At 42.3% G+C, this 26,460-nt stretch overlaps 3 protein-coding genes across 5 annotated transcripts in view; 2 read left to right on the top strand and 1 right to left on the bottom strand.

The window, feature by feature from the left end:
* LOC139409451 (ret proto-oncogene receptor tyrosine kinase) overlaps positions 1–1,447 on the top strand; it is a 29,958-nt gene extending 28,511 nt beyond the window's left edge. Inside the window, exon 20 of the mRNA XM_071154619.1 lies at positions 582–1,447. Within this exon, the coding sequence (XP_071010720.1) occupies positions 582–739 (158 nt within the window). The 3' untranslated portion in view covers positions 740–1,447. The remainder of the gene's footprint in view (positions 1–581) is intronic.
* A 2,923-nt stretch (positions 1,448–4,370) lies between these two features.
* Positions 4,371–14,537, top strand: LOC139409439 (chondroitin sulfate N-acetylgalactosaminyltransferase 2). 2 transcript variants are annotated; one of them, XM_071154598.1, is made up of 8 exons: positions 4,371–4,547; positions 6,580–7,573; positions 7,824–8,040; positions 8,132–8,233; positions 8,384–8,562; positions 10,876–10,970; positions 12,153–12,234; positions 12,349–14,537. In XM_071154598.1, exons 2-8 carry the CDS (start codon positions 6,922–6,924, stop codon positions 12,639–12,641), a joined length of 1,620 nt encoding a protein of 539 aa, XP_071010699.1. In that variant the 5' UTR covers positions 4,371–4,547; positions 6,580–6,921; the 3' UTR covers positions 12,642–14,537. The 2 variants fall into 2 exon arrangements, with proteins under 2 accessions (XP_071010699.1, XP_071010708.1); XM_071154607.1 differs by having other exon boundaries at positions 4,411–4,547; positions 5,961–7,573.
* A 306-nt stretch (positions 14,538–14,843) lies between these two features.
* LOC139409427 (SEC23 interacting protein) lies at positions 14,844–26,304 on the bottom strand. 2 transcript variants are annotated; one of them, XM_071154576.1, is made up of 17 exons: positions 25,916–26,304; positions 25,005–25,519; positions 24,213–24,423; positions 23,564–23,757; positions 23,215–23,304; positions 22,780–22,990; positions 22,383–22,524; positions 21,322–21,530; positions 20,998–21,098; positions 20,749–20,910; positions 18,858–18,953; positions 18,434–18,613; positions 17,425–17,580; positions 17,035–17,137; positions 16,123–16,317; positions 15,843–16,011; positions 14,844–15,432 (listed from the first exon to the last, which is right to left on the bottom strand). In XM_071154576.1, exons 1-17 carry the CDS (start codon positions 26,046–26,048, stop codon positions 15,351–15,353), a joined length of 2,949 nt encoding a protein of 982 aa, XP_071010677.1. In that variant the 5' UTR covers positions 26,049–26,304; the 3' UTR covers positions 14,844–15,350. The 2 variants fall into 2 exon arrangements, with proteins under 2 accessions (XP_071010677.1, XP_071010687.1); XM_071154586.1 differs by having other exon boundaries at positions 20,749–20,907; positions 25,916–26,253.
* Positions 26,305–26,460: the final 156 nt, after the last annotated feature.

The following is a 26,460-nucleotide window of genomic DNA, read 5'->3' as shown; positions in this document are numbered from 1 at the left end:
GCCAACATTGACAAACAATACTTTGTAAAAGTATTTTCATAAGAAATTCCCAAACAAATCCTATAGATCCTAAGCACTTCCAGTTGATAGTTCATAAAAGTATTTAGCAATAAGATGGCTGCCAGTGACTTAGTTACCATGAACAAACAGTGACTTAGTTACCATGAACAAACAGTGACTTGGTGACCATGGTGTCCTGTTACAGTGACGCAATTCTTGTATCTGCTTTATGTGGACATCAGTTATCAATGGTGCGTGAGCCAAGGATAACATTTAGAGGTCATGACATACATTACCAATAATGCAACGATAATTGTTGCTAATTGTCTTTTGAATCTTATTCAATCAATCCAGTATATTTTCTCGGTTAAACTATACAGGAACCATGGACACCATTATTGTCTGTGAAGTGATTTCTGCATAGGATTCTAAATGTATAGCCTTCTCATGGTCCTATGTCAAACAACCGTCTATAATTCACTTCTGAAAAAATGCATTCTGTCCAAAATTTAAGGGAACCTTTACTGTCTGCACTCTTTTTCTTTACTCGGTGCAGAAAAATGATATGTTCTCGTTTTTAGGCATGTCATACCCGAACTGGCCTGAGAAGAGCCCCGTACTGCTCAACAGACTTGATGCCACTAACCCAGTCTTTACAAGATATGCCAATGATAGCGTTTATGCAAACTGGATGGCTTTGCCTTCACCCGCAAAAATTGTGGAGAAGATTGATAGTTAAAAGCAAAAACCATTGTCGAAAATAAAGATTCCTAATGGGGTAGATGTGTATATTTATATAAAACTGTACATATACAATCTAAAGTTGGTGCCCTTTCATTTCTGTTGCACAGGGTATTCCAAGTTAAAACTGGGGGATTTCAAAAGTGCATTTGCTGAAAAATGGCTGGAATTACATAGACCGTGTTTCAAGCAGCTCTTCGGTATGTTAATCATTACCTCAAAGTCATGTTGGCCAAGTATCATTGCATGACCGTGTACCAGGTTGTATGTCAATGTTAATGTCTTTCAAGTGCCTGTGCCGCTTCTACGATAGCCTCCAATTAGTAGTGTACGACTGTGAAGATGTTGTTTCCAGACCAGAAATTAAAGGGGACTTCTTTACCGTCACCTGTCCTATAATGGTAGACCTGTGAGGTTAAGATGGACAAAGAGTGGACACTGAGTTCATCCAGAAAAACGGCAAAGTTTCTACTTCATATGATCATGTTCTTTGAAATGTAAAAGCCACTTTTGTCTTTCCACTTTAATAGAATGTGGGCATGTTCGGTGTCAAAGCTGCAGCTCACCATTTGATTCCTCGTAATGGCAATCTTTGTGCAACAGTTAGCTAGGATTTTTGAAAACAAATGAGTGTTATCAATTGTTGTTTTATCATTACGTGATTATGTTGCAATCAATAAAAGTTCAAATATGTGCGATCTATTTATATGCTAGGCTCCCTCTTCTCTCTTTCTTTCATCAGATGTGATAATGTAAAAAATAATGGACGCTTACATTGTGAATAAAACCTTAATTATCTGAAGCAAAGCAGTCAGAAAACATGACCCCCCCCCCCCCATAACCATGGTTATGAGGCAAAGGAATTATTAGACAGAACGTGTGTGCAGCAAAACTGTATTATCATGAGACTGCAGAATATACAATTATTTTAGGGGATGGAAAATGGTTTATGTGCAATATTGAACTCCTTGATTTGCCCTGTCAGAATGACAAACATTTAATAAAGGATATTGGCTTGTTATTTAGTCATTTAGCCATTGTCTATAGAATAACATGACCTGAAATACTGAGCTTGCTGCCCAGTACTAGAGGTTATAGCATCCGTTTGTGAGAGAGGAGCATGCTGGATTGCTGGATAAAAGGGAGGATGATGATGCGTTGAATGCACCATTTACCATAGCAGAGGTGGAAAAGGGCAATAGGTAAGGCTGGGTTAACTTCACCTGGGAAAGATGAGGTGTGCTATGTTATGTTGGACCATCTTAGTGATGAGGCATTGGATAAGGTATTGGTGTTGTACAACACAGTGTGGGAGGAGGGGAAACTACCAGGCAGCTGGAAGGAGGCAGTGGTACCAATCCGGAAGCCAGGGAAGGACTCAACGAGGCCAACAAGCTATCGGCCAATAGCTTTAAAATCACATGTATGTAAGATTATGGAACGTATGATTACGGAGAGGGTAACGCACTTCCTAGAGAGCAGAGGGCTAGTATCGCCACATCAGAGTGGGTTCAGGAAGGGAAGGGGAACTATGGACCCAGTGCTCTGCTTAGAAGCAGAGGTCAGGAAAACTCAGGTGAACAATGAGACTGTTATAGCTGTCTTTTTTTGATGAGGAGAAGGCGTATGATATGATGTGGAAGGAGGGATTATTAATCAAGCTTGATATTATGGGGGTAGGAGGAAGAACGTACAACTGAATAAAGGATTTCCTGTTTGGAAGATCTATCCAGGTGAGGATGGGAAAGTCACTATCAGGCAGCTGGTATCCACCTGGTGGATAATGGTACACCACAGGGGAGCGTGATTAGTCCTCTGTTGTTCTCAGTCATGATCAATGATGTTTACTCTTAGGTACAGCCAGATATTGGGAGGTCAATATTTGCAGATGATGGGGCCTTAAGTGTGCCATACATAGTCAGGAAGGTACAGGAAGTAATTGATGAGGTAGAGTGGTGGGCATTAATGTGGGATTCAGGTTCTCTGTAGAGAAAACTCAGACAGTTCTCTACCAGGAGGAAGGTGGGAGATGAGGTATGCTTGAGGTTATATGGGAGAAACTTGGAGATGGTGGGGTCCTTCATGTTCCTTGGGGTATATTTTGACACTTGACTGACCTGGGCAGAACACATTGAGAGAGTGGTGGGAAAGTGTAAGAAGGTGCTAAATGTGATGCGCTATCTGACGGGGAAGGAGTGGGGGGGCTGGGCGTTCCTCATTGAGGACCATGTATGTTGCATTGATCCGATCTGTAATAGACTATGGCAGTAAAGCGTATGGTTCGGCAGCCCGAACGTCATTGGAAAGGCTAGATGTCATACAAGGGCTCAGAATATGTAGTGGGGCGTTTCGGACCTCTCCAGCGGCTGCTCTACAGTTGGAGATGCTGGTATATGCCATTGCAGATTAGGAGAGAGCAGCTGGCAATTAATTATTGGGTCAACCTACAGGGACATGGGGTGTCTCATCTTACAAAAGGGATTTTAGAGGCATGCTGTGAACATGAGCGAAGACAGAACACAAGCTTTGGGTGGGTAATGCCCAGGCAAAGGAGATCGGACTGTATGGAAGGGAGTTTAGTCCAACGGTAGCTATTCCTGTAAATACACCATGGCTCCTCCCACCTCCAGTAGTTGATCTAAAAGTGTTGGAGAGACTACAGAAAGATAGGGAGGGTGTTGATCCATCTGATTTGTTTAAGAGAAGTCTGGATACTGTGTATCAGGATTTTGTGGCCATTTACACAGATGGATCAAAAGATCCAAGGACAGGACGTACTGGGTCAGCATTTGTAGTGGAAGTCAGAAAACGTGTTACAGATCATCTGGCTGTATATATGGCGGAGCTGATGGCCATACTGTTGGCCTTGCAGTGGGTGGAGGAAGTCAAGCCAGACAGAAGTAGTTATTTGCTCTGATTCATGTGCATTGTTGATGAGTCTCCAGTCCTTTAGGTCACGTAGCAGACAAGACCTGCTTTATGAGGTGCTACAAACCCATGGCAGGATTAGACAGATGGGTATACAGATACGATTTATTTGGGTCCCAGCCCTTGTGTTGGTGGAGAGGAACGAGGCAGTTGATGTACTGGCTAAACAAGCACTTGGTAGTGGGGATGTTGATGTTGTAGTTTCAATGAGCAAGGCAGAGGCAAAAAGCCTGTTATGGACAGTGATGGTGCAGAGATGGCAGGAGCAGTGTAATAGAGAGACTAAGAGCAGGCATTTACTTCATGTTCAGAGGAAAGTTGTGGAGGGGAGGATGGCAGGAAGGGATAGAAGAGAGGAGGCTATTTTTGCAAGATTAAGGGTGGGACACAGCCAGTTGAATAAGTCAGTAAATGTGATAGGAAAGCATACAACAGGAAAGTGTGATTATTTCCAGGAAATAGAGACCTTGGAGCATGTATTGCTGCAGTGTGGGCAGTATCAGAGGAAAGAGAGAGGCTGAGATCTAGTATGAGGGAGAAGTGGATACAGGAATTTAGTTTAAAGAGTATATTGACTAGAACTTCATTAGATATAGTCTCAAATATTTTGTTATATTTTTTAAGAGCAACGGGGCTGGCAGGTACGATTTAATTTCCCCCTGTCTATGGCCCTCCAGTGCAGTAGGTGACGGTAATGTACCATAACGTTGGATGTCAACCGCCGATAAACCACACCAAAGAAGAAAGCTACAGAAACTATTTTGCGGAAGTACAGTTTTTTTTCCTCGATCAGTCCACTTTGCTCCGTGGCGTTGTTTAGAATAATTATTTTTGATGCTACTTCTTTTTAGTCCTTACACGGAGAGCTGAATATCTTGGTAAGTATTTGCAAAAATATAACGTTACTGTTCGAAGCAAATATTTCTCGATATACAGCTAGCTAGCTAGCTACACAATCGTTCCAACCGGCTGATAGTAAGCGGTTGTTTACACGTATCTAACGTTAGGTGTTAGCTAGTTTTCCAGCTAGCCAACTCTCAGGTCACCTTTGTAGCTTGGTTGCTACAGTAGTTACCCTGCCACAAGCTCATTAGTTCGGATAATGTTGTTGTCGTTGTATAGCTTGTTGGCTAACGTTAGCTACCTTCCTAGATGTAATAGTTCCATAAGCAGACAGGCATTGCTGGACAGCCCTCAGATCGAGTCTTGAATAAAAACTACATCGAGGGAAAGTGGTTCAAGTGAAAGTCTATTCTCATAGACGTACAGTACCCGTCAAAAGTTTGGACACCTACTTATTCCAAGGTTTTTCTTTATTTTTAAAACTATTTTCTACATGGTAGAATAGTAGTGAAGACATCGAAACTATGAAATAACACTTGGAATCATGTAGTAACCAAAAAGTGTTAAAACAAATCAAAATATATTTTAGATTCTTCAAAGAAGCAACCTTTTGCATCGATGACAGCTTTGCACACTCCTGGCATTCTCTCAACCAGCTTCATGAGGTAGTCACATGGAATGCATTTCAATTAACAGGTGTGCCTTGTTAAAAGTTAATTTGTGGAATTTCGTTCGTCTTAATGCGTTTGAGCCAATCAGTTGTGTTGTGACAAGTTAGGGGTGGTATTCAGAAGATAGCCCTATTTGGTAAAAGACCAAGTCCATATTATGGAAAGAACAACTCAAATAAGCAAAGAGAAAAGACGGTCCATCGTTACTTTAAGACATGAAGGTCAGTCATTACGGAACATTTCAAAAACTTTGAAAGTTTCTTCAAGTGCAGTAACAAAAAGCATCAATCACTATGATGAAACTATCTCTCATGAGGACCGCAACAGGAACGGAAGATGCAGTGTTACCTCTGCTGCAGAGGATAAGCTCATTAGAGTTACCAGCCTCAGATTGCAGCCCAAATAAATGCCTCACAGAGTTCAAGTAACAGACGCATCTCAACATCATCTGTTTAGAGGAGACTGTGTGAATCAGGCCTTCGTGGTCAAGTTGCTGCAAAGAAACCACTACTAAAGGACACCAATGAGAAGAAGAGACTTGCTTGGGTCAAGAAACACGAGCAATGGACATTAGCCCGGTGGAAATCTTCCCTTTGGTATGAGGAGATTTTTGGTTCCAACCGCTGTGTCTTTGTGAGATGCAGAGTAGGTGAATGATCTCCACATGTGGTTCCCACCGTGAAGCATGGAGGAGGTGTGAGGGTGCTTTGCTGGTGACACTGTCTGTGATTTATTTAGAATTCCTTATTATTTAGACTATGATTTGTTTTTCAACAGGACAATGACCCAAACCACATCTCGAGGGTGTGTAAGGACTATTTGATGAAGAAGAGTGATGGAGTGCTGCATCAGATGACCTGGCCTCCACAATCACCCGACCTCAACCCAATTGAGATGGTTTGGGATGAGTTGGACCTCAGAGTGATGGAAAAACAGCCAACAAGTGCTCAGCATATGTGGGAACTCCTTCAAAACTGTTGGAAAAGCATTCCTCATGAAGCTGGTTGAGAGAATGCCAAGAGTGTGCATAGCAGTCATCAAGGCAATGGTGGCTACTTTGACGAACCTCAAATATAAGATAGATTTTGATTTGTTTAACACTCTTTTGGTTATTATATTATTTCTTATGTGTTATTTCATTGTATTGATGTCGTCACTATTTTTCTACAATGTAGAAAATAGTAAATACAAAGAAAAACCCTTGAATGAGTAGGTGTCCAAACGTTTGACTGGTACTATACGTAAAACATGAAATTCAAGTTCCTCTTTAAGGTATTGCTAGGTCAACAGTATGTTTATTGCACCAGCATTTCCTTTCTTGCATAATTTGTTGACACCATATGAATATGACATGAATGAACAATGATTGCTGAATGAATGCTTTTTCATCTAAAAGGTTCTAAATCATGTGTACACTGATGGACGAAATCCAAATGGATTCCACTCGCAATGTTACACCTGCAAGAGAACAGGCAGATTGCGATCATCAAACAAGATGCACCAGCGGTGTTCCTGACTTTATCTGAATAATGTGAGATGAATGAATAAAGTAGCTTTTTTTTATAGCAGCACTCAGAACAAACGTCCACCTTGTTGTTAATCTAACTTGCTCATTAGAGGGGACCTTTTTAACATTCCTAGAATATTGCATTGGACCTAATTCTGTCCAGCTTGAGGTAGATTTACCTGACGTGAAAGGGAATGCAGAGTCGTTACCCATAGACCGGATGCGAGCGTGATGCCCAGGCGAAGCTTTCCGCTGCAGGGACGGATGCGCTGGCTGTTCCTGGGGCTCGTCCTGCTGCTGGTCCTCTTCCTCTTTGCTTACTTGCTGGAGTGCACTCCCCCAGCTGACGTCAGCCTGGTCCTGCCTGGCTTGGGAGGGGAGTCCTATGGGAAGGAGTACTACCAGGCCCTGCTGCAAGAGCAGGAGGAGCACCACCTCAGCCGTGCCGCCAGCCTCAAGCGGCAGATCGCCCAGCTCAAGCAGGAGCTCCAGCAGATGAGTGAGAAGCTCAAGGACCTGCAGGACAGGAAGGAAGGCCTTGGGGTCCAGGGACTGGCTGAGGCCAAGGACCAGGTGCCTGGGGATCTCCTCGAATTCCTCCACTCCCAGATCGACAAAGCCGAGGTGAACACGGGAGCACGGCTGCCCAGCGAGTACGCCCTGGTCCCCTTTGAGAGCTTCAACTCCGGTAAGGTGTATCAACTGGAGATGGGGTTGACCAGGCACCCAGAGGAGAAGCCTGTGCGGAAGGACCGCAGGGACGAGCTGGTGGAGGTCATTGAGGCGGCCCTGGACGTCATAAACAACCCAGACGAGGAGGATGGGCAGGAGGATGATGTGCCCATGCAGAGGCAGGCGTACACTGAGAGCCACTTTACTGAGGGTAAGAGAGTTATACTGGGGTAATGTAACAGTGGTTCTCAACCTGATCCTGATGATAAGTTGACCGATTGCATGTGCTAGTGCTGCCAAATATCTGGAGGGGCTAAGGGCCAGAATGGGAACCCCTAATCCAGATCACTATCTGCTTGTTTCATGGATGCAAAAAAATGATGTCATCTTGCCTTTTAAAGTTGAACAATATTTGTTCCCTATGTTTGACAAAACTGTGATGTTTACCCTTATGTGGGCAGGGCTGTACAGAACAGAACGGGACAAAGGCACACTCTACGAGCTCTTCTTTGCAAAAGAGGACTCCGACAATTTCCGCCACGTTACTCTTTTCCGTCCATTCGGTCCTTTAATGAAAGTCAGGAGCACATCCGTAGAAACGTCCGGAGTCGTCATCAATATCATTGTACCATTGGCGGGCACAACAGATGCATTCTCACAGTTCCTACACAACTTCAGGTCAGTGGTGGTGAGTCATGTGAAAATGGCAATATGTAGCCTATACCTACTATTTGTAAAGATTGTGTCATTTTTGTTTTTGTGATTGCAGGGAAGTTTGCATAAAACATGATAGGGAAGTGCATCTTACGGTGGTCTACTTTGGACAAGAGGGCTTACGAGAGGTGAAGTCTTATTTGGAAAAAATGTCCAGGTTTGTTTTCTTTTAATATGAATGAAAGGATATATGATGTGCTTTTGATATGATTTTACTGCTGGACATCTGTCACTTGTCTATGTTTCTAGTCTAGACGTTTCGTGCTCAAAACCACAGACAACTGAAATTACATTGTTGGTTTTGTAGGGAGGAGACTTTTTCCAACTACACCCTCATCCCAGTGGACGAGGAGTTTTCCAGGGGCAGGGGTCTGGACATCGGAGCCCGCGCCTGGAAGAAGGGTGACGTGTTGATGTTCTTCTGTGATGTGGATATCTACTTCACACGGGACTATCTCAACACCTGCCTCCTTCACACCGCTCCAAGTAGGTGCCTTCTATCAAAACATTGTAGCCTACACATTCCTGTTTCCTAGGGATATAACGATTCACATCGATCCCCGATTCAAATGTTTGAGATATGACTGCATCGGCCGCGGACCCGAAACCGATCCAAATTTTGCAACCGTCGGTCAGAAAATCGATTTGAAACGGTACGAATCGTTGTTTTTTTTTTGTTTGTTGTTGCTCGTATTACTTTCTACTTTCTGAAAATGCCTCATGTTTTGTGACAGCTGCTGCGCCCTCTCCTTCAGTGTCGAACTAAGCATGTGATTGTGTTGACAGTCAAGTCATTTTGCATGCCGAACCACCTCAGGGGAATATTCAGTAGCCTAGTCAAACTGCGCACTGTGCCCAGCTTTGTGTGCTGGCCAGCGTGAGGTAGGTGGCCTGTTCCTGATCTGTATGGCACCTTCAGTGTTCAAATGCTAAAATGACTTGCGCAACATTAGGCTGTCACGCAACTAATAAACCCTATGTCATTTGCTAGGTTATTGTTATCTATACATTGTTGAAAATGTGTTTTACCGGAATAAAAGTAAACTACTGGAGATGCAACTCTCATCTGGCTATAGGCTACCTGTTGAACGGGCCTTAACAATATATTTTATTTAGATTGTTCAGGTTCACCATCAGTGTGTGTGTGTGTGTGGTCATTTTTAGATATATAGGGTAAAGTTTATCATTTCATAACGAGCACAGCAATCACTTTGCGAGGTGCACTGCATGGCCAAATTGGGAAGAGAAAAGAAGCTCACTAAACTTCCAAACGGTCAAAACCATTCCATTTTGAGATGTGGGTGGAATCCAAAGTTTTGCTATATATTCATTGGCTGTGTCATAGCTAATTTGGAAACGATAAATATTGATACATTACTAGCTCAAACACTTAATCTGCAAAAATGACAAATTAATTAGTGAGTGATGGTGATTTCAGAACCAAAAAAACATATGCTACTTTGCCCCCCCAGTCTGATAATGGAAGTGGGATGGTAGATGCCTAGTCTCCCTTATGGCTCAGGTCAGGTGCCTACATAGTACATACACCATAGACATATATCATTTACACACACACGCACACAGACACACAGAAGTCAGCTCAGACAGATCCAGCTCAGAGGCCCAGGTCATGATCTCCGTCGGCAGCCTATTTTAACTTAGAATGGAAAATTAATGTGTTTATGCAACAAATGGTAGTGCGTGGAATCGTATCGAACTGATTTGTTTCTTTCTCGAATCGAAACACACTGAGTCGTTTCAAACTAAAACGTATTGTTCCTGTATCGGAGCCCACGTATCTACGGTGCATTCAAAGTATTCAGACCCCTTGACTTTCTCCACATTTTAAGTTACAGCCTTATTCTAACATGGATTAAATTGTTGTTTTCCTCATCAATCTACACACAATACCCTATAATGACAAAGCAAAAAATAGTTTAGACATTTTTGCAAATGTATTCAATAAAGTATTCAGACCCTTTACTCCAGTACTTTGTTGAAGCACCTTTGAAAATGATGTGGATATATTGAAGCAACATCTCAAGGCATCAGTCAGGAAGTTAAAGCTTGGTCGCAAATGGGTCTTCCAAATGGACAGTGACCCCAAACATACTTCCAAAGTTGTGGCAAAATGGCTTAAGGACAACAAAGTCAAGGTATTGGAGTAGCCATCACAAAGGCCTGACCTCAATCCTATAGAATATTTGTGGGCAGAACTGAAAAAGCGTGTGCGAGCAAGGAGGCCTACAAACCTGACTCAGTTGCACCAGCTCTGTCAGGAGGAATGGGCCAAAATTCACTCAACTTATTGTGGGAAGTTTGTGCAAGGCTACGTAGAACTTTTGAACCAAGTTAAGCGATTTAAAGGCAATGCTACCAAATACTAATTGAATGTATGTAAACTTCTGACCACTGGAAATGTGATGAAAGAAATGAAAGCTGAAATAAGTCATTCTCTCTACTATTATTCTGACATTTCACAAAATAAAGTGGTGATCCTAACTGACCTAAGACATGGAATTTTTACTAGGATTAAATGTCAAGAATTGTGAAACACTGAGTTTAAATGTACTTGGCTAAGGTGTATGTAAACTTCCGACTTCAACTGTACGTATCGAATCGTTTTGAAAGAGAACGATGCACATCCCTACTGTTTCCAACATTCAAATTCTTTGGGGTTTTTCCATGAGTACTTAATGCGGGCAGTGTGTGACTTGTCATTTTTCTAAATGTGTACTATTGGCATGTAATTTGTACCAAAATATATTTCAACCCCTCCATCTTGTTTTCTTCTTGTAGACAAGAGAGTATTTTATCCAGTGGTTTTCAGTTTGTATAATCCTGCCATAGTCTATGGAAATCTGGAGCTGGCTCCCCCCATTGAAAGTCAACTTGTAAGTACCTGTAAAAATGGATGACCAAAACAATATATACACTACATGACAAAAAGTATGTTGACACCTGCTCATTGAACATGGGAATTCATATGGAGTTAGTCTCACCCTTTGTTGCTATAACAGCCTCCTCTATTCTGGGAAGGCTTTCCACATTGCTGCAGGGACTTGCTTTCATTCAACCATGAGCTAAGTGAGGTTGGGCACTGTGTTGGGCAATTAGGCCTGGCTCACAGTTGGTGTTCCAATTCATCCCAAAGGTGTTTGATGGGGTTGAGGCCAGGGCTCTGTGCAGGCCAGTCAAGTTCTTCCACACTGATCGACAAACCATTTTTGTGTGGACCTCACTTTGTGCACGGTGGCATTGTCATGCTGAAACAGTCAAGGGCCTTCCCAAACTGTTACCATGTCATTGTCAAGATTTCCCTTCACTGGAACTAAGGGGCCTAACCCGAACCATGAAAAACAGCCCCAGACCATTATTCCTCCTCCACCAAAGTTTACACTTGACACTATGCATTCGGGCAGGTAACGTTCTCCTGGCATCCACCAAACCCAGATTTATCTGTCAGAGAACGTGTTTCCACTACTCGAGTCCAATGGCGGTGAGCTTTACTCCACTCCAGCCAACACTTTGCAATGCGCATGGTGATCGTAGGCTTGTGTGTGGCTGCTGAGCCATAGAAAAAGCTCCCGACGAACAGTTTCTTGTGCTGACGTTGCTTCCAGAGACCGTTTGGAACTTGGTAGTGAGTGTTGTAACTGAGGACGGACAATTTTTACGTGCTTCAGCACTTGGAGGTCCCGTTCCCGTGTGGCCTACCACTTCGCAGCTGAGCCGTTGTTGCTCCTAGACGTTTACACTTACAGGTTGGGGGCAGCTCTAGCAGGGCAGAAATTTTACGAACTGACTTGTTGGAAAAGTGGCATCCTATGACAGTCCCACTTTGAAAGTCACTGAGCTCTTCAGTACAGGCCATTCTACTGCCAATATTTGTTTATGGAGATTGCATGTCTGTGTGCTTGATTTTATACACCTGTCAGCAACGGGTGTTGCAGAAATAGCCGAATCCACAAATTTGAATGGGGGTCCACATACTTTTGTGTATATGTAGTGTGTTTAATTGTAACTCGATGTTTGCATTAGTCAACTTGCCAATGTCAAGTTTTCTTTTCGTATAGATTCACAAGAAAGATGCTGGATTCTGGAGAGATTTTGGCTTTGGAATGACATGTCAATATCGCTCAGACTTCCTTAATATCGGTAAGCCATGTTAACCGAGAAGTTTTGCTATGGTCTTGTGTGCTTTCTATGTATTTTTACTGTGACAATTCTATAAGCAAGATATCTTACTACCCCCTCAATTATATTTTCTAGGAGGTTTTGACCTGGACGTGAAAGGTTGGGGTGTGGAAGATGTCCACTTGTACAGGAAGTACCTGCGGAGCGACCTGATCGTGACGCGTACACCAGTATCTGGCCTCTTCCACCTGTGGCACGAGAAGCAGTGTGCAGACGAGCTGACTCCAGAACAGTATCGCATGTGCATCCAGTCCAAAGCCATGAATGAGGCGTCCCACTCCCACCTGGGCATGCTGGTGTTCCGCGAGGAGATCGAGAATCACCTCCGCAAGCAGGCCTATAAGACCCAGGGCAAAACTGAAGACTGAATTATGCCTTTTCGATAGGCGGCCATCTTAGGTACTCTGCATCAGAACTCCTTGCTTTTTAATTATTATTTTTTTACAAATACAAGAACTGAGTTGCACATGCTGTTACTAACATGACTAAAATGCACTATACAGAAGACCTGTTTGCACAAAATCCTGTTACATTTCACAGATTAGCTAAAGACACGCTTGGGAATGTACAAAAATGTACGTTAGTAAACGTGAAGCGTCAACTTAAACAAGACTGAGAATGACACCACCTGCGTCAACACAAAAAGACTGATGGAACATATTTGAAGTTGGGGAAATTTGCATGACCTATCAAGTTACGGCAATGTTCTTGCCTGTGAGATAAAGCAATCAATGGACAGTGTTCTTTTTTAAAAATGTATCCCAACGATAACTATACTGCCATAGTTTTTAATGTCAAGATTGATTTAAAGTTGTACAGTGATTTAAAAAAAGGGACCTTTGTTTGAATAGGCTTTGTTGAAAGGGGAAATAAACACTGCCTCATTTATCAGCATCAAAAATTATTTATCCTATCGGTTTTAATTTGGTTTATTTGGGAAATGTACCAACATGTACAGATCTGACTGGATTGTGACTGAAGAATTATCACATTAATCTAGCCTTTCATTAAATTGAACCTTGTAGCCACTCAATGTGGTCAATCTTAAATGGAATGTATAAGTCATTGTTTTATTGGTTTTCAGCCACGGATTGTCATACTTTGTCTAAATAGAGAGGAGGATATTAAAGATATATCCCTCCTGAGGCCATTGACAGTTATGAGACATGGGGCTCTTCAATCACTGAAGCGTTACAGATTGCGAGATAGGAAAGGTATTTGCCGTATGCAGGCTCCTCTAACACGGAAACATTGCCTTTTAAATTTCAATCGGGTTGTAACGCTGCACTTCCGCGATAAGATTTGAATAAACCCAAACTAATTGCGCGATAGAAATGTAAAGGTAATTTCCGATTTATGCAGTGTTTACCCTTAATGCAGTCTCCGCTAACAAGGGGGAAATTGCCTTAACATTTCAATCACGTGGTACTTCTGTGATACAGATTTGGTTGAATATAAAGTTTTAAACATAACAATTCCGTGCAGAAGCGTTCCAAAATAAATGTACCGGAGCAAAAATGACGTGTTAGCAGTAAATTAAGTTCGCCATCAAAGTGGACAATAAACACAAACGTAGCGAATTTCAGATAACTACCCAGCAAACACAGTTTAACTTTTAATTTCATTCAATACATTTAAATGTTTTCAGATCTACAGCCATTATTACTTGATGTCACATTTTCAATGCTAATCCTGAAGAATCAGCAACCGTGCTGGGCCAATGAATGTGTTAATTTTCTAACTGCCACATGGAATTATTACATTGTCTTAATGTATTTTTTTCGACCTAGGGTACGGATTGAATAGAGCCCTGAATCAAATCAAATTTATATAGCCCTTCGTAAATCAGCTGATATGTCAAAGTGCTGTACAGAAACCCAGCCTAAAACCCCAAACGGCAAGCAATGCAGGTGTAGAAGTACGGTGGCTAGGAAAAAGTCCCTAGAAAGCCCAAAACCTAGGAAGAAACCCAGAGAGGAACCAGGCTATGAATGTCGGCAGGTACCATTTAAAAAAAGTGTATCTTTATTGATAAAACATTACTTGGAACTACCCACTGAAGTGTAAAAAATGTGATGGTAATTTAGATTTACATAAAGTCCAAAGGAGCAAGCAAAACATGTTGGCGATTTAAGTAGCAGGGTTGCATTCAGTATGACAGAACAGTGTGCAATGTTGAATTCAACGAAAACGGTATTGTATTGAATGACCAGTTGAAAAACTATGATAAAGGTGGCCCACCTTTTTGTATCAAACAAGAGTCATGACTGCCTTCGAGTTTCTTTTTGTTAAATGCTTATTTTCTCATTAAACATTGCTCTCCTCCCTCTATACAATAGGTTTCCAGTCTTTGTTCTTGAATGCCTCAGAGCTCAATCTTTTCCTGAACACAACTGAAAAACAAGTATTGGTCCTCTTTTCTCTATTTAAGCAAACCAAAACACACAAAAAAATCGTAAAGCAGAAAGTAAATGCTGTCTTTTTCTACCCAAACTTAAGAGGATATGTGGCAGTCTTACCTGTGCAACAAAAATTCAACATAAAAAGCACTGAAAATAAGAGTCAAGTAATGTGAAAGTAAATGGTTTATTTTACGGCTATTGTTAAAATACATTTGAGGTAAATACTTAAATTAGCAGTTTCTGTGATTTCTCTTGTAAATGTTTAATTTCATATAGTTCAGCAAACCTCACCATTTCTATAATTTAGGTTATAAAATGTTTATTTCAAACAAGTGGTATTGGATTCCACTAATTTGATCTATTTTCTTAATTTAAGAGAAAGGGCATATTACAAGCATATTCATCCTCATACAATAGACTGAGAATAGAAAATCAATGAAAATTAATACTAAACAAAGAACCATATACAATATCAAATCAAAAAGCATTGACATGGACAAACCTGATGGGGAGTATGAGGGTTTCAGAAAGATTTATTTTTCACTCCAACCAATCCATTAACCCCGGTGGAACCGGGCCTGATCACTGCATTCACCATTCTATTTCACTTACGTGCAGTGAAACGGAATGAACGCAGCAATCAGAGTGGTCCCACCAGGTTACCAATCCATTGCATTAATGTAAAATCTGTTCTGGGTTTATCCCCATGGTCTTGTAGATCTCTTTCAGGAGTAGTAGGGCTGTGTCTTCAGACTCCCTGGGGAAAAGAAAGGAACAAATAAATCAATGTCTGCAGACGGAATTATTTTTCAAACAAGAATACCTCAACTCAAAATAGATCAGCTGTGGAGGGAAGACAAAACGTAATCCAAGCCTTGGAGCAGGTCTTAAGTCTCCGGTTCAAAACTCAATCAAGCAGTAGACACAAAATCAGAGGTAAAGCTGTTGAGAATAATATGACAACGTTTTCATCAAATGATATGGCTAAACAGCAGCTATAAACAACCACACACAAGTATGACCTCATATGGAGTACCTAAGGGGCAGAAGGAGATGATTGGCTGATCCAGCCATGAAATGTATTCCAACAGTGCGCATTGATCAACATTTCTGTTTCCACCTTAACATAAAAAGGGCCAAAGTAAGCAGCAGAGCTGATTTTCATACCAGTAGCACAGGTGACTCTGCAGGGCGAAGAGGTACTCGTTGAAGCTCTCGATGGGCTTCTCCTGTAGGACATAGTCGATGCGGTTCCCGCCGTTCAGCATGCCTATTTTCACCTGGGGCTCTTCTTCTCTCAGCAGCTCAGGACTCTCCACTATCCTGTGTTCTGCGACTAGCCAACGTTTTGACGTTTAAATAAAGGTGTTTTTTAAAGCAAAGCCCTATCCAAATAAACCGAAAGAGCAATATTTCATGAGTTATTTAAAATCGCTCTTATACTCACCATCACTGTGTGCATGCTTCTCCTTCTCCTCCTCCTCCTTGATTTGATTGGCCACCATAGCGAGCTCGGCTGCCAGCTGGGCATTGGAGGTGTGAGCACGAGCAAAGTCGTTGAGGGTCTGCCAGGCACTCTTCAGGGAGCTGATGAAGCCGTGCTTCAGGTCTGAACCCATGCGGGAGAGACTCTCCTTCAGCTCTGCCACACACAAAACAATCCATGATTGTAAAACTCACTGACAAATTAAACATACTACACTTTGGAATCCTGGTCTTCCAGGACTGCTCTTTGTGTTCTGTTGGTGAGGTTTCACTCTGCCAAGATCTGAGTCATTGTATTTGATTTACTTCTTGTAATTAACCAGTGTTTCCACTAGGATTTTATTTCCCAGCAGTGGTGGCAGTATGGTAGTAGGTGCCAGGTGCACCGGTTTGTGTCAAGAACTGCAACCTGCTGGGTGTTCCTAGCTCAACAGTGTATCAAGAATGGTCCACCACCCTAAGGACATCCAGCCAAGTTGACACAACTGTGGGACACAGAGTCAACATGGGCCAGCATCCCTGTGGAAAGTTTGACATCTTTTAGAGTCCATTCCCCAACGAATTGAGGCTGTTCTGGAGGGCAAACTGGGGGGGGGGGGGGTTGCAACCCAATATTAGGAAATGGTTCTTAATGTTTTGTACACTCAGTGATATAACATTTTAAAAATATATATTTTTTTTTGCAGAGGTGGCCACCGCTGCTAAATAAATATAGGGGAAACACTGTTCACTTCCTCGGAGACCAGGGTCTGATTAGTCATTTTCAAAATGGGAAGAGACAGTGATGACAATAGTAGGGTTCACCTGGCGATGGTAATAAATAGAATACAAATCTGAAGATAAAATAGCCGGTGGTGAATCTATAGTTCCTTACCGAGATGCAGCCTCTTCCTCCCTTTGTGATGTGGAATCAGAACCGGTTTCAAGTCCAGGTCTGGCAGGATCATGGGCTCAATCCTGTAAGCAACTGGGTCCAGCTAAAACAAACAGTTCAAACAAACAGATATTTTAACATTTTGAAAAATACATTTATTACACCCTTCCATATCAATTCATGTATTTGCTACCCTGATCTACTTTAATTAAACACATTGGCATTAACCATGTCATAGTTCAATCAAATATATTTATAAAGTCCTTTTTACATAAACAGTTGTCGCAATGTGCTTTATAGCTGACAGATGCAAATCCTGTCACATACGGTATGTCATTTGTATGCACACCCATACTCCGCTCAGAACACTTGTGAGGAGGATTGGCTAACCGGATGGTAGATGTTGAAGAATCCCTTGCAGGTGGGTAGCTGGTAGTTCTCCTCGATCTTCTCCAGGCCTCGCACTGTGAGGAACATCCCTATGGGAGATCCCAGGGCAAAGAAATTCACTGGCTCAAAGTCCAGAGTGTGGTACACCACCGACACCTATGGGACAGAACACCAACATCAGACAGTGCTTTTACATGTGCCCTGATGAAAATGTATGCTTATGCATGACATTCCAGAAAGGCTGTAGACTAATGTCGTTACTCCACACTGACATCATGGTGTAGGGTCAGGATTCAATCAGATCAGCGGAAACCCGCGCTAGCTGACAAATGTATAGCTTTTCATTACTTTTGTTTAGGCGTGTCGGATGTGTAACTTGATCGCCACTAATAAAAAGCATCTAAACATTATCTCACATTACTTTTAGAGTGACATTTAGTTTTCAACAGCGGATATTTGTATCCATTTGCTGTCGGTCTCTCCTACATTTGCTTTGATCTCCAGCTGTCCCATAGTAATGAACGTGTCATGAGGAGACAAGAGGGGCAGGCAGCGTTTCTCAGCCAGTCGAATCATGAATCAGCTGGCATCATTTTTATGGATATATACAAAGATGTCAATTGAAAAATGGTGAAAGTTTGCAGTCTTTCCAGCTTCCGTTTGAAGTGATTGTGTTGGCGGTGCTGTTGGCTAGCTCCTCTGAACAACAGTGTCCTGACGAGTGAGCACATTTTCTGTGCCAGGTGAAATCGTGCCTCATTAGCTCATTGTTATGGATGTATCCAAATTAATGTCACTAGATAACAACATTCCAGTATTCAAACAGCCGTAACACGGCTGCGACTCCGTGCATCCAACTGCAATGTCTGCGATCGGTAACAACAGGAGCCGCTTGAGGATTTGACAGCTCTAACTCAGTTACACCTTCGACACCGCCTAAACAAAAGCAACAAAAGAGTTAGGCGGGTTGCGCTGATCTGATTGAATCCTGGCAGAGGTTTAGGCTTACCTGTCCAGTGCCAACTTTGAAGTAGTTGTAATCCACATGGACGGACGAGTAAGACCCGCCAACAGGAAGCTTCGAGGTGCCGGGCCCTGGGAGAGACTCACTTAATTGGGCGGGGACGACCTCTTGACTGGTCACCTTCACTTCTGCTGCCTTCTTATCTTGTACTGCCTGACTTGTTGCCTGACGAAAGGAGTCCCGAAGATAGAAGGCACACGAACACAGAAGATTATGTTCAGTTGACACAGTTTTAGCCATCACTGGGTTGTGTTCAGTACGGCACACTGTAGTGAAACATTTTGGAATAGATCAAATGTTCTATTCTAATTGTATTCTAAGTTCAGGTGGTAGCGGCCCATTTCAAAACTTTTTCTTCCTGTTGAACACAACACTGGTGTCTGAGAGACAAAGACGATTAAATGCTCACCTGCTTAATTGCTCTTTCTTTGACAAATTTAGCCATTTTCTTCCTTGGCCCCAATGGAATGCCCATCTCTTTCAGGTCCTCAACTGTGCACATAAGCTAACAAAATATAGAAAAGAGGAAATTAATCAATCAGATGTAATTTCACAGTGGGATTTGGACCATAGATTGTAATCACCAATTCTAGGAAATGGCCTAGGGAAGCATTGTAATACAATTGAATAATTTACTTCCCGTTTCTGAGAAATTTCACTCAAAAGTCGGTTATTTTCAGGCCTCAAATGTGTTTTTTTTACCCAAGGACATTTGTTTTGTAGATCCATATAGCAAAATCCTTATAGACACAATCCAAAATAAATGTTAAAGATGAGCACCGTAAAATTATCTTTTACATTCAATTGAGACATGAATCATTTAGGCATTAAGCTGGATCTGCACAACCAATGCTGTGGCATGTGGACTCACCTCGATTTGAGGTCTTAAAACATCTGACAAATGATTATTTTGGAGTGTAATGTCTCTTTAAGTGTCATAAGCAATATTAAATTTGCAATATTCCCATAAGCAAATTTCAGGCCTGCTGAGCGCAAACTTGAAAGTTGTGCAAATTCCAGGGTGCGTTTACTGTGAACACGGAGGCTGCACCCACTTTAAGTTAGTTTTAACAGTGGTCAAGTAGGCTACTGTGGCCACTTGATCATAATGTAGGCCTACCAGAGTGGCCTACCATAAACTATGGAGAAAATGCATTTCATAACATTTTAACATGGAAATAGCTGTTCTATCATTCAGCCTACAGTAGCAGCCAATGTGTGGTGTTCAATGTAGGCCTACATTCCATGAGACTTGAAAAACATATGCAGGGCTTGACATTAACCTGTTTATCGACACTTTACAAAATAAAATGCATCATTACTCCCATACCACTATTACAGAGAATCAGACAAATTATGCTACCTTCTGCCTATTGGCTACTTAGCTTATTCATGCCCGTCTCAAAATATAACACTGTCCGTTTAAGACAAAAAAAAAGCTATTTTGTGCTCACTCCTCAATTGCTGACTACAAATTATCTATAACTAGGCTAATAACTCACTAACTAGGAAAGGATATGAACAAATGTGCACGTCGCTACACGTACCTCTCGCTTTGATCTAAAAACAAGTGCAACTAACTCACGACCGCTCATGCTGTATACACAGTCCAGTTCAAAGTGAATGGCACAGATCCATATTTGTCAATGGTCTATTTGCATATAGACCTACTGCAGCTCTGATTGGTTATTGCGCACCGGTTTGTGTAGAGTATGGGCCTGAGTTGTGCCTGTCAATGCAATATAATCCTACTCCGATGCGTTCTGCCTACAATCTCTTGCATAGTTAGTTTTGCATACTAAGTCTAGCATTGTTTGTTTTGTTTCTGTATGTTGCATTGAAAGTGGCTAATATTGTGTTGATTCGATCACAATTCTCACAGTAAAGGGAAACGTTGATAGTGTCAACTAACGGGGAAAATCTAGAAAGTTGGGTAGGGGCGGCAGGTAGCCTAGTGGTTAGAGCGTTGGGCCAGTAACCGAAAGGTCGCTGGATTGAATCCCCGAGCTGACAAGGTAAAAATCTGTCGTTCTGCCCCTGAGCAAGGCGCCGAAGACGTTGATGTCGATTTAAGGCAGCCCCCTGCATCTCTCTGATTCAGAGGGGTTGGATTAAATGAGGAATGCATTCAGTTGTACAACTCCCCCTTTCCTTTCCCCTGAAGTTCAATCTCGTGCTTCTCTGTGCTCGCTGATATTTATTCTGTGAAGCAGCTTAATGGGAACATAGGTCATAAGAATTGAAAGTAAATATCAATAACTACAGTATATGAGTTCATGACAAGCAGGGAGGGTTCTTACAAAAGATTCAAGGTCAATCTTCTCCTGTTCTAAAGTGCTCTGGTACTCAGAAAGGCCCAGATGTTCCAGCGATGCAGAAAGATCGGCAAACTCCTCCCCTTCCTCCTTAGGCTCCTCCCCTACAGCATCAGGTGAGGTAGCAGCAGTAGGGGGAGACACCTGCTTTAAGGAGAAGAGGGATTGTTACACTCTCAGGTGTCACAGAAATAATGAAATAAACAAATGTTTGGATAGCTATGGACCTATTACCTGTTTGTTGCCTGCAGGGTGGCCCCCATTTGCAGTTGACATGGTTTGCAAAGGTGAGACATTCTTCTGGTTTGACAGCAAGTCGAAAAGTATAAGGGAACCTGCAAACACACAGAGAGACAGGTTTGTCCAAATCTTTCTCACATGACTTAGCTAAAAGTATGAACACTTGGGGCTGGTGTCCTGGACCCAGATTAAGTCTAGTCCTGGACTAAAAAGCACTTTCAATAGAGATTCTCAATTGAACAACGTTTTTTTTTTAAGCCAGCACTAAGATTTCATCTAGGTCTAGAAAAGTGGCCCTTGGTGTCTGGCTGTTTGTACCTAAACTGTGTCCGGATACTGAGACGCCTCCGGTGAAGTCTGGATTCCGCTGCATGAACAGGGCATAGATCCTGTTAATCTCCAGGGCAACTGTGTCCATGATGGTCTGGCAGTAGGTGGGACTGTTGTAGAACAGCACGTCTAGGAGGGTCTCGTTAGTGAAGTGACGCAGACGACCCGTGCTGGGCAGGGTGATCTTCTTTATCCTCCTAAAACAACAGTAGGAAATGGATTGAGTCAGAGTAGGAGAAATTGGCTATGTGATTTACAAGCGCTCAAATCCTTGCTTTCTCCACCCTTGTTTCCTCAATTCCTCTCGAAGCGTATTGGAGGACAGGATCTGAGGTCCCTCCCACGGGCGGAAGCATTAGCAAGGATTTGACAGCTAGTAATGTTCTCAGACACAGCCATTGTGTGGTTTCATTTGTAAAAGATTGCTGCTCACGTCAGCACAGATTTTTTGTGTTACAATATAATTTCCCTATCCCACAAAGAACAGGACCTATTCCCAAGTGTATGAACGTCCTTAAAATTCCATTATGGTTCACTTCCACCTGAGACTTACCCCACACCAGTTTGTTGCCAATGTTTACAGTACATTCGGAAAGATTTCAGACTCCTTCCCTTTTTCAATATTTTGTTATGTTACAGCCTTATTCTAAAACGGAATAAATATCCTCATAAATCCACACACAATACCCAAAAATGACAGTGAACTATTTAATCAATTTTAGAATAAGGCTGTAAAGTAAAACATGTATAACAAGGGATCTGAATACTTTCCAAATGCACTGTACGTTAATATAAGCTCTAGTGTTACTTTTCAGGAATTGCTTTTCCTTCAGGAGCTTGACACTGAAGACTTGGGGCGAGCAGAATGTGAGAAGGTGTTAAGCGTGGAAGTTGTTAACCCATGTTCACAGTTAGCCATTATGTTAACGCAAGCAGACCAGTGGCCTGGCCTTGGCTCCCAAGTCAGAGCAGATCCGCAGCCCAGTGAGACACCGGAGCCGGGCCATGGAAGTGTAAACAAAAGTCTGAGCCTTTTTTTGTCTCCTCACCTGTCCACCCCAGTGGCATCCCCATGCAGGGCCGTGTGCCACTGAACAGGAAGGAACTCCACTCGACTGATGACACACTCGTCCTGCGCCTTCTTAAAATGACTCTGCAGCAGCTTCAGGGAAACACTACGGAAGTCATCCACTGTGAACACAAGCAACACACATTTCTAATACTCCATCTGGGTTAGTATGGAGCAGTAAATGGATATTCTACACAGTTACATTCAATACACCTTAGGGGCATTTGCTGGGCATAGTAAGAAACACCATGACAGGCAGAACATACCACAACCTATACCATTCATGGCATAAACAAACATCCATAATATGATATGAATATAGAGCTGGGCAATAATAGAGACTTAATGAGCCATTTGGAGCGATAGATCACACATACCACACTCCACCATGCTCCTAAACCTCAGGTCACAGACTGGACCGATGCCATGCACCATGAACACCAGGTGATCCACCTGAGGGAGCTCCCCATCGGGAACTTCATCATGGTCATCATCAATGCCCCTCTTGACAACCCTGGGTCTGGTCTGTCCATCCTGGGTTGTACCCCACTCGTCTGGCATGGCGGATGGCTGGAATTGCACGATCACCTGTAGAAAGACAAAAATAACCTCCTCACAAACTAGAAATACAGTCGCGTCTGGGTCGGCAAAACAACAAAGTCCACTCAAAACCATGATATGGTGTTCACGATTGTAAACTACCTGGTGCTTGTTTTCATGAATTTCAAAAGAAACAAAGAAGTTATTACTATTTAATATTTTAGTAAACACCTGGTAATTATGCATTGTAAAATTAAGTCATACAAACATACCTTTGGATTGTGCATGACAATGGTTTCCCCAGATGGGAACTCCAGACGACGGTGCCATTGGTTGGTTGACACCGCTTTCTTATATTCTCCCTACATAGAGAAGACAGCCAACCAAGCAAGGCTCAGACAGAATATTAAACTCTCAGTCCACTTTCAGGGCTAAAACCCTGAAAGTGATATTCTAATCTGGGTAACAGTGAACCCTGGGTCTTGTTCATTAGGGCACACTGTAGTAACATATAGTAAAACATTTTGCAATGGAAATCGAACACAGGACATTTTCTTTCAATTGTGTGCCCTAATGAACACGACCCTGGTCCTGTTTTTTTTTTACATTGATGGGACCAACCTCTAGCTTCTCGCTGAACTCCTCTGAGTAGGGGATGAAACGGCTGTCTGTGTCTCCTTTGTAGAACCAGGTGCAGCGCCGCACCTCTGTAGGTTCCTCCTCCCAGAATACAGCTGTACGTATGCGGTCATAGAGCTGCACGTCATAGCGCCCTCCTTCTGTGCACACAATCACATTCTCAGGGTCTGGTTGCACTGGAGGAGAATTAAAAAATGTAATCATATTAGATTCGATATTGTTTGCTTCTCAGATATTTGCTTTACGTACAAGAAAACGCACTGCGATAGGAAAAGACTCACAACAAAAAGATAGGCTAGACATAACATCAAACATACAAATGAATGAAAAACTAAACAGAAAATGACAACAGACTTTTGTGAGATGATTATGTATCTGTGAGTGTGCATAAATTAGGGTAGAGTTTACTAGGGCGCGCAACAAATAATGTTTCAAAACATTTGTGCAACGTTTGGTGCCTAATGAACACGCCACATATTTAAAAATTGCTCTGTTTAAACAAACATGTTTTACAAATATCTAGGCCTACATAAACAAGAGAGCTATGCAAAGTCAACTTGGATACCTAGAATATAAAATGGCTCTGATGATTAAAAAAATGTAATAGTAGAAATCACATCATTCATCTCACCTGAATTGTAGATCTCTTCCAGTTGAATGGAGTCCAGGATACTAAAGGGAAGCCAGACGCTCTTGGACTCCACTTGTTTGCAGAAGAACCAGTGAGGCTGGACAGCCTCATACACGTTATATTGTATAATTTGATTGGCTGGAACCAGTGCTCCAGCAGTGGTGGAGTGATGGGTCATAGGGGGCGGCCCCTGAATCTGTGTGGGAGGGGGCTGAAGAGAGAGTTAAAGGGAAAGTTAGCTTTATTTTATTTTTTACAACAAAATCTTTATTTTTGATGTAAATGGCATGTTATAGAAGAGTCCAGACATTTTCTTTGCAATTTCATTCGTTTTTGAGAAACTTACCCCAACCAGCAATTCACTTCGCAACAAAATGGAATATAACGTCACGCATCAAGTTCGGAATAAAACAATTTCACGTGCAGAACATCTAAAGACCTGCATCACTTTACTGAGAGCTTTTCAGTTTCTAAAAGGACGTATTTGGGTGTTTTTGGAGCATTTGTTCATGTTTTTTCAGAGCCCCCGTACTGCACAACGAGGATGAGGAAGCAAATTGCTGGTTGGGGCAAGATTTCTCAAAAACAAGTCAAATCGCAAACAAAGTGTCTGGAGCCATCTACAACAATCCATACAAAATGCTGATTTGGTTGTAAAAAAAGCTAAATTCTCCTATAAGACATTTAGAGACATTTATATTAGCCTGATTGCCAGTAGTTTAATTCATCTTAAAAATAAGAGGTTCACACCATTCATTACTAAGCAATAAACAGAGTGGAGTTGTTGTTTACCTTTGTGTATGTGGAGGGTGCCGATTGGAATGTTGGCGCTTGAGAGCCCATAGTGTAGGGATTTTGCTGCACCGGTGGGCTGGATAGTGACTGGACCTCTGGAGCTGGCATATAGGGTTTGGCTCTGCTGCTGAGGGGTGTGTGACGGTATGGATTATAACTCTGATCGGGGGCTTGTGGAGGGGGCGGGGTCACTGTGTTAGGGGGAGGAGTGTATCTTCCCATGGGGTTCTGGTAAACAACATTGCCAAATTGCTGTGGCACATTAGGGTTGGTTAGTGGGATAGGGGGTGCTGGGGCCATGCTGGCAACAATGGGGACAGAGGTTGGTCCAGATGTCACGGGGGCTACTGATAGTGATGCTGGGGGTGGACATGCTGGCTGATGTCCAATGGAGGCAAATGGGTCACTGCTGTTCACGGGACTGGAGAAGTAGCTGAATGTGGACGGTGCTGGGGCATTTCCAGAGGTCTGGCCAAGAAAGCTGTCTTCTTCTCCGACATCTGCAGAATCATCTAGGAAAAATAACAGAAATATTGAGCAACTGACTTACTGCAGTATATTTGAACTCGTCAACAGTCTAACTGTGAGCAATGTCAAGAATCCAATGTTAATCCACCCTTTTGAGAACCTCAACTCTGACTTTACTAACGACAAATCAGATGAAACAAGGTTTATGTTCATATGAGTTTTGTTGACCTGACACTGCTGTAGCAAATATTATTTTGATTTACTAAGATCCCACAGAAACATCTCGATATCTATTAAACTGCAGGGATTTACAATTATTCAAATGTATAATGGGCTTGTTGGCAGCGAAGTAGCTAGCAGCTAGCTAACATCGTTAGATAGCTAAGTTAGCTGTCATGTTTGTCATAGGTGCCCTGCTGTGGCCCTCGCCATTATCTTACCTCCTGATAACACCGCCGGACCACTGGCCTGACTGACAGGTATGAAAGGTAGGTTGAAATTGAACTCCGGTGCCGCAGAAAACAGTAAATTTGCGCTGGAATTTGGCACAGTATTGGTTTTCCTATCAGCCATTGCCACCCCAAATTACACGTAGCCAAGCTTATTTTACAGCCAGAGCAGCATAACTTCCCCAACCGGATCTCAGACGTGGTTCTCAGTGATGGCGTTTGGATAAGTTCACTGATCTGTAATACAAGTCATAAGGTCAAGTATTCCTCGTTGAGTTGGTGCTGATTGTAATCAGCTCAATGAGTCCCCGCAAGTTCTTTGCGGTCATGATGGACCGGTAACGAAATTAAATATGAGTAAGATTCAGTGCTGCCATCTACTGCTGTGGCTGAGCTACTGCAATTAAACAATACAACGTTTAACACAAAGTTTCTGATCGACTTTCTTCTCCAGTCGACGGTCAACATGAGTAACATGGATATTATTTAAAATATAATAATATTACAGATATTGTCGAAAATATCCCTAAAAAGAT

The sequence above is a fragment of the Oncorhynchus clarkii genome, chromosome 1 (assembly GCF_045791955.1).
Source record: "Oncorhynchus clarkii lewisi isolate Uvic-CL-2024 chromosome 1, UVic_Ocla_1.0, whole genome shotgun sequence".
NCBI classification, from domain to species: Eukaryota; Metazoa; Chordata; class Actinopteri; order Salmoniformes; family Salmonidae; genus Oncorhynchus; species Oncorhynchus clarkii.
This window is presented reverse-complemented; position numbering and strand designations above follow the sequence as displayed.

Coding starts and splice junctions, on each gene's coding strand:
- LOC139409439 (XM_071154598.1), top strand. CDS start 6,922: ATGCCCAGGCGAAGCTTTCCGCTGCAGGGACGGATGCGCTGGCTGTTC. Junction 7,574..7,823: donor TGAGAGCCACTTTACTGAGG/GTAAGAGAGTTA, acceptor TTATGTGGGCAG/GGCTGTACAGAACAGAACGG. Junction 12,235..12,348: donor CTCAGACTTCCTTAATATCG/GTAAGCCATGTT, acceptor TATATTTTCTAG/GAGGTTTTGACCTGGACGTG.
- LOC139409427 (XM_071154576.1), bottom strand. CDS start 26,048: ATGGCTGATAGGAAAACCAATACTGTGCCAAATTCCAGCGCAAATTTA. Junction 23,758..24,212: donor GGAAGAGATCTACAATTCAG/GTGAGATGAATG, acceptor ATTCTCCTCCAG/TGCAACCAGACCCTGAGAAT. Junction 17,581..18,433: donor TCAAAGTTGGCACTGGACAG/GTAAGCCTAAAC, acceptor TCTGTCCCATAG/GTGTCGGTGGTGTACCACAC.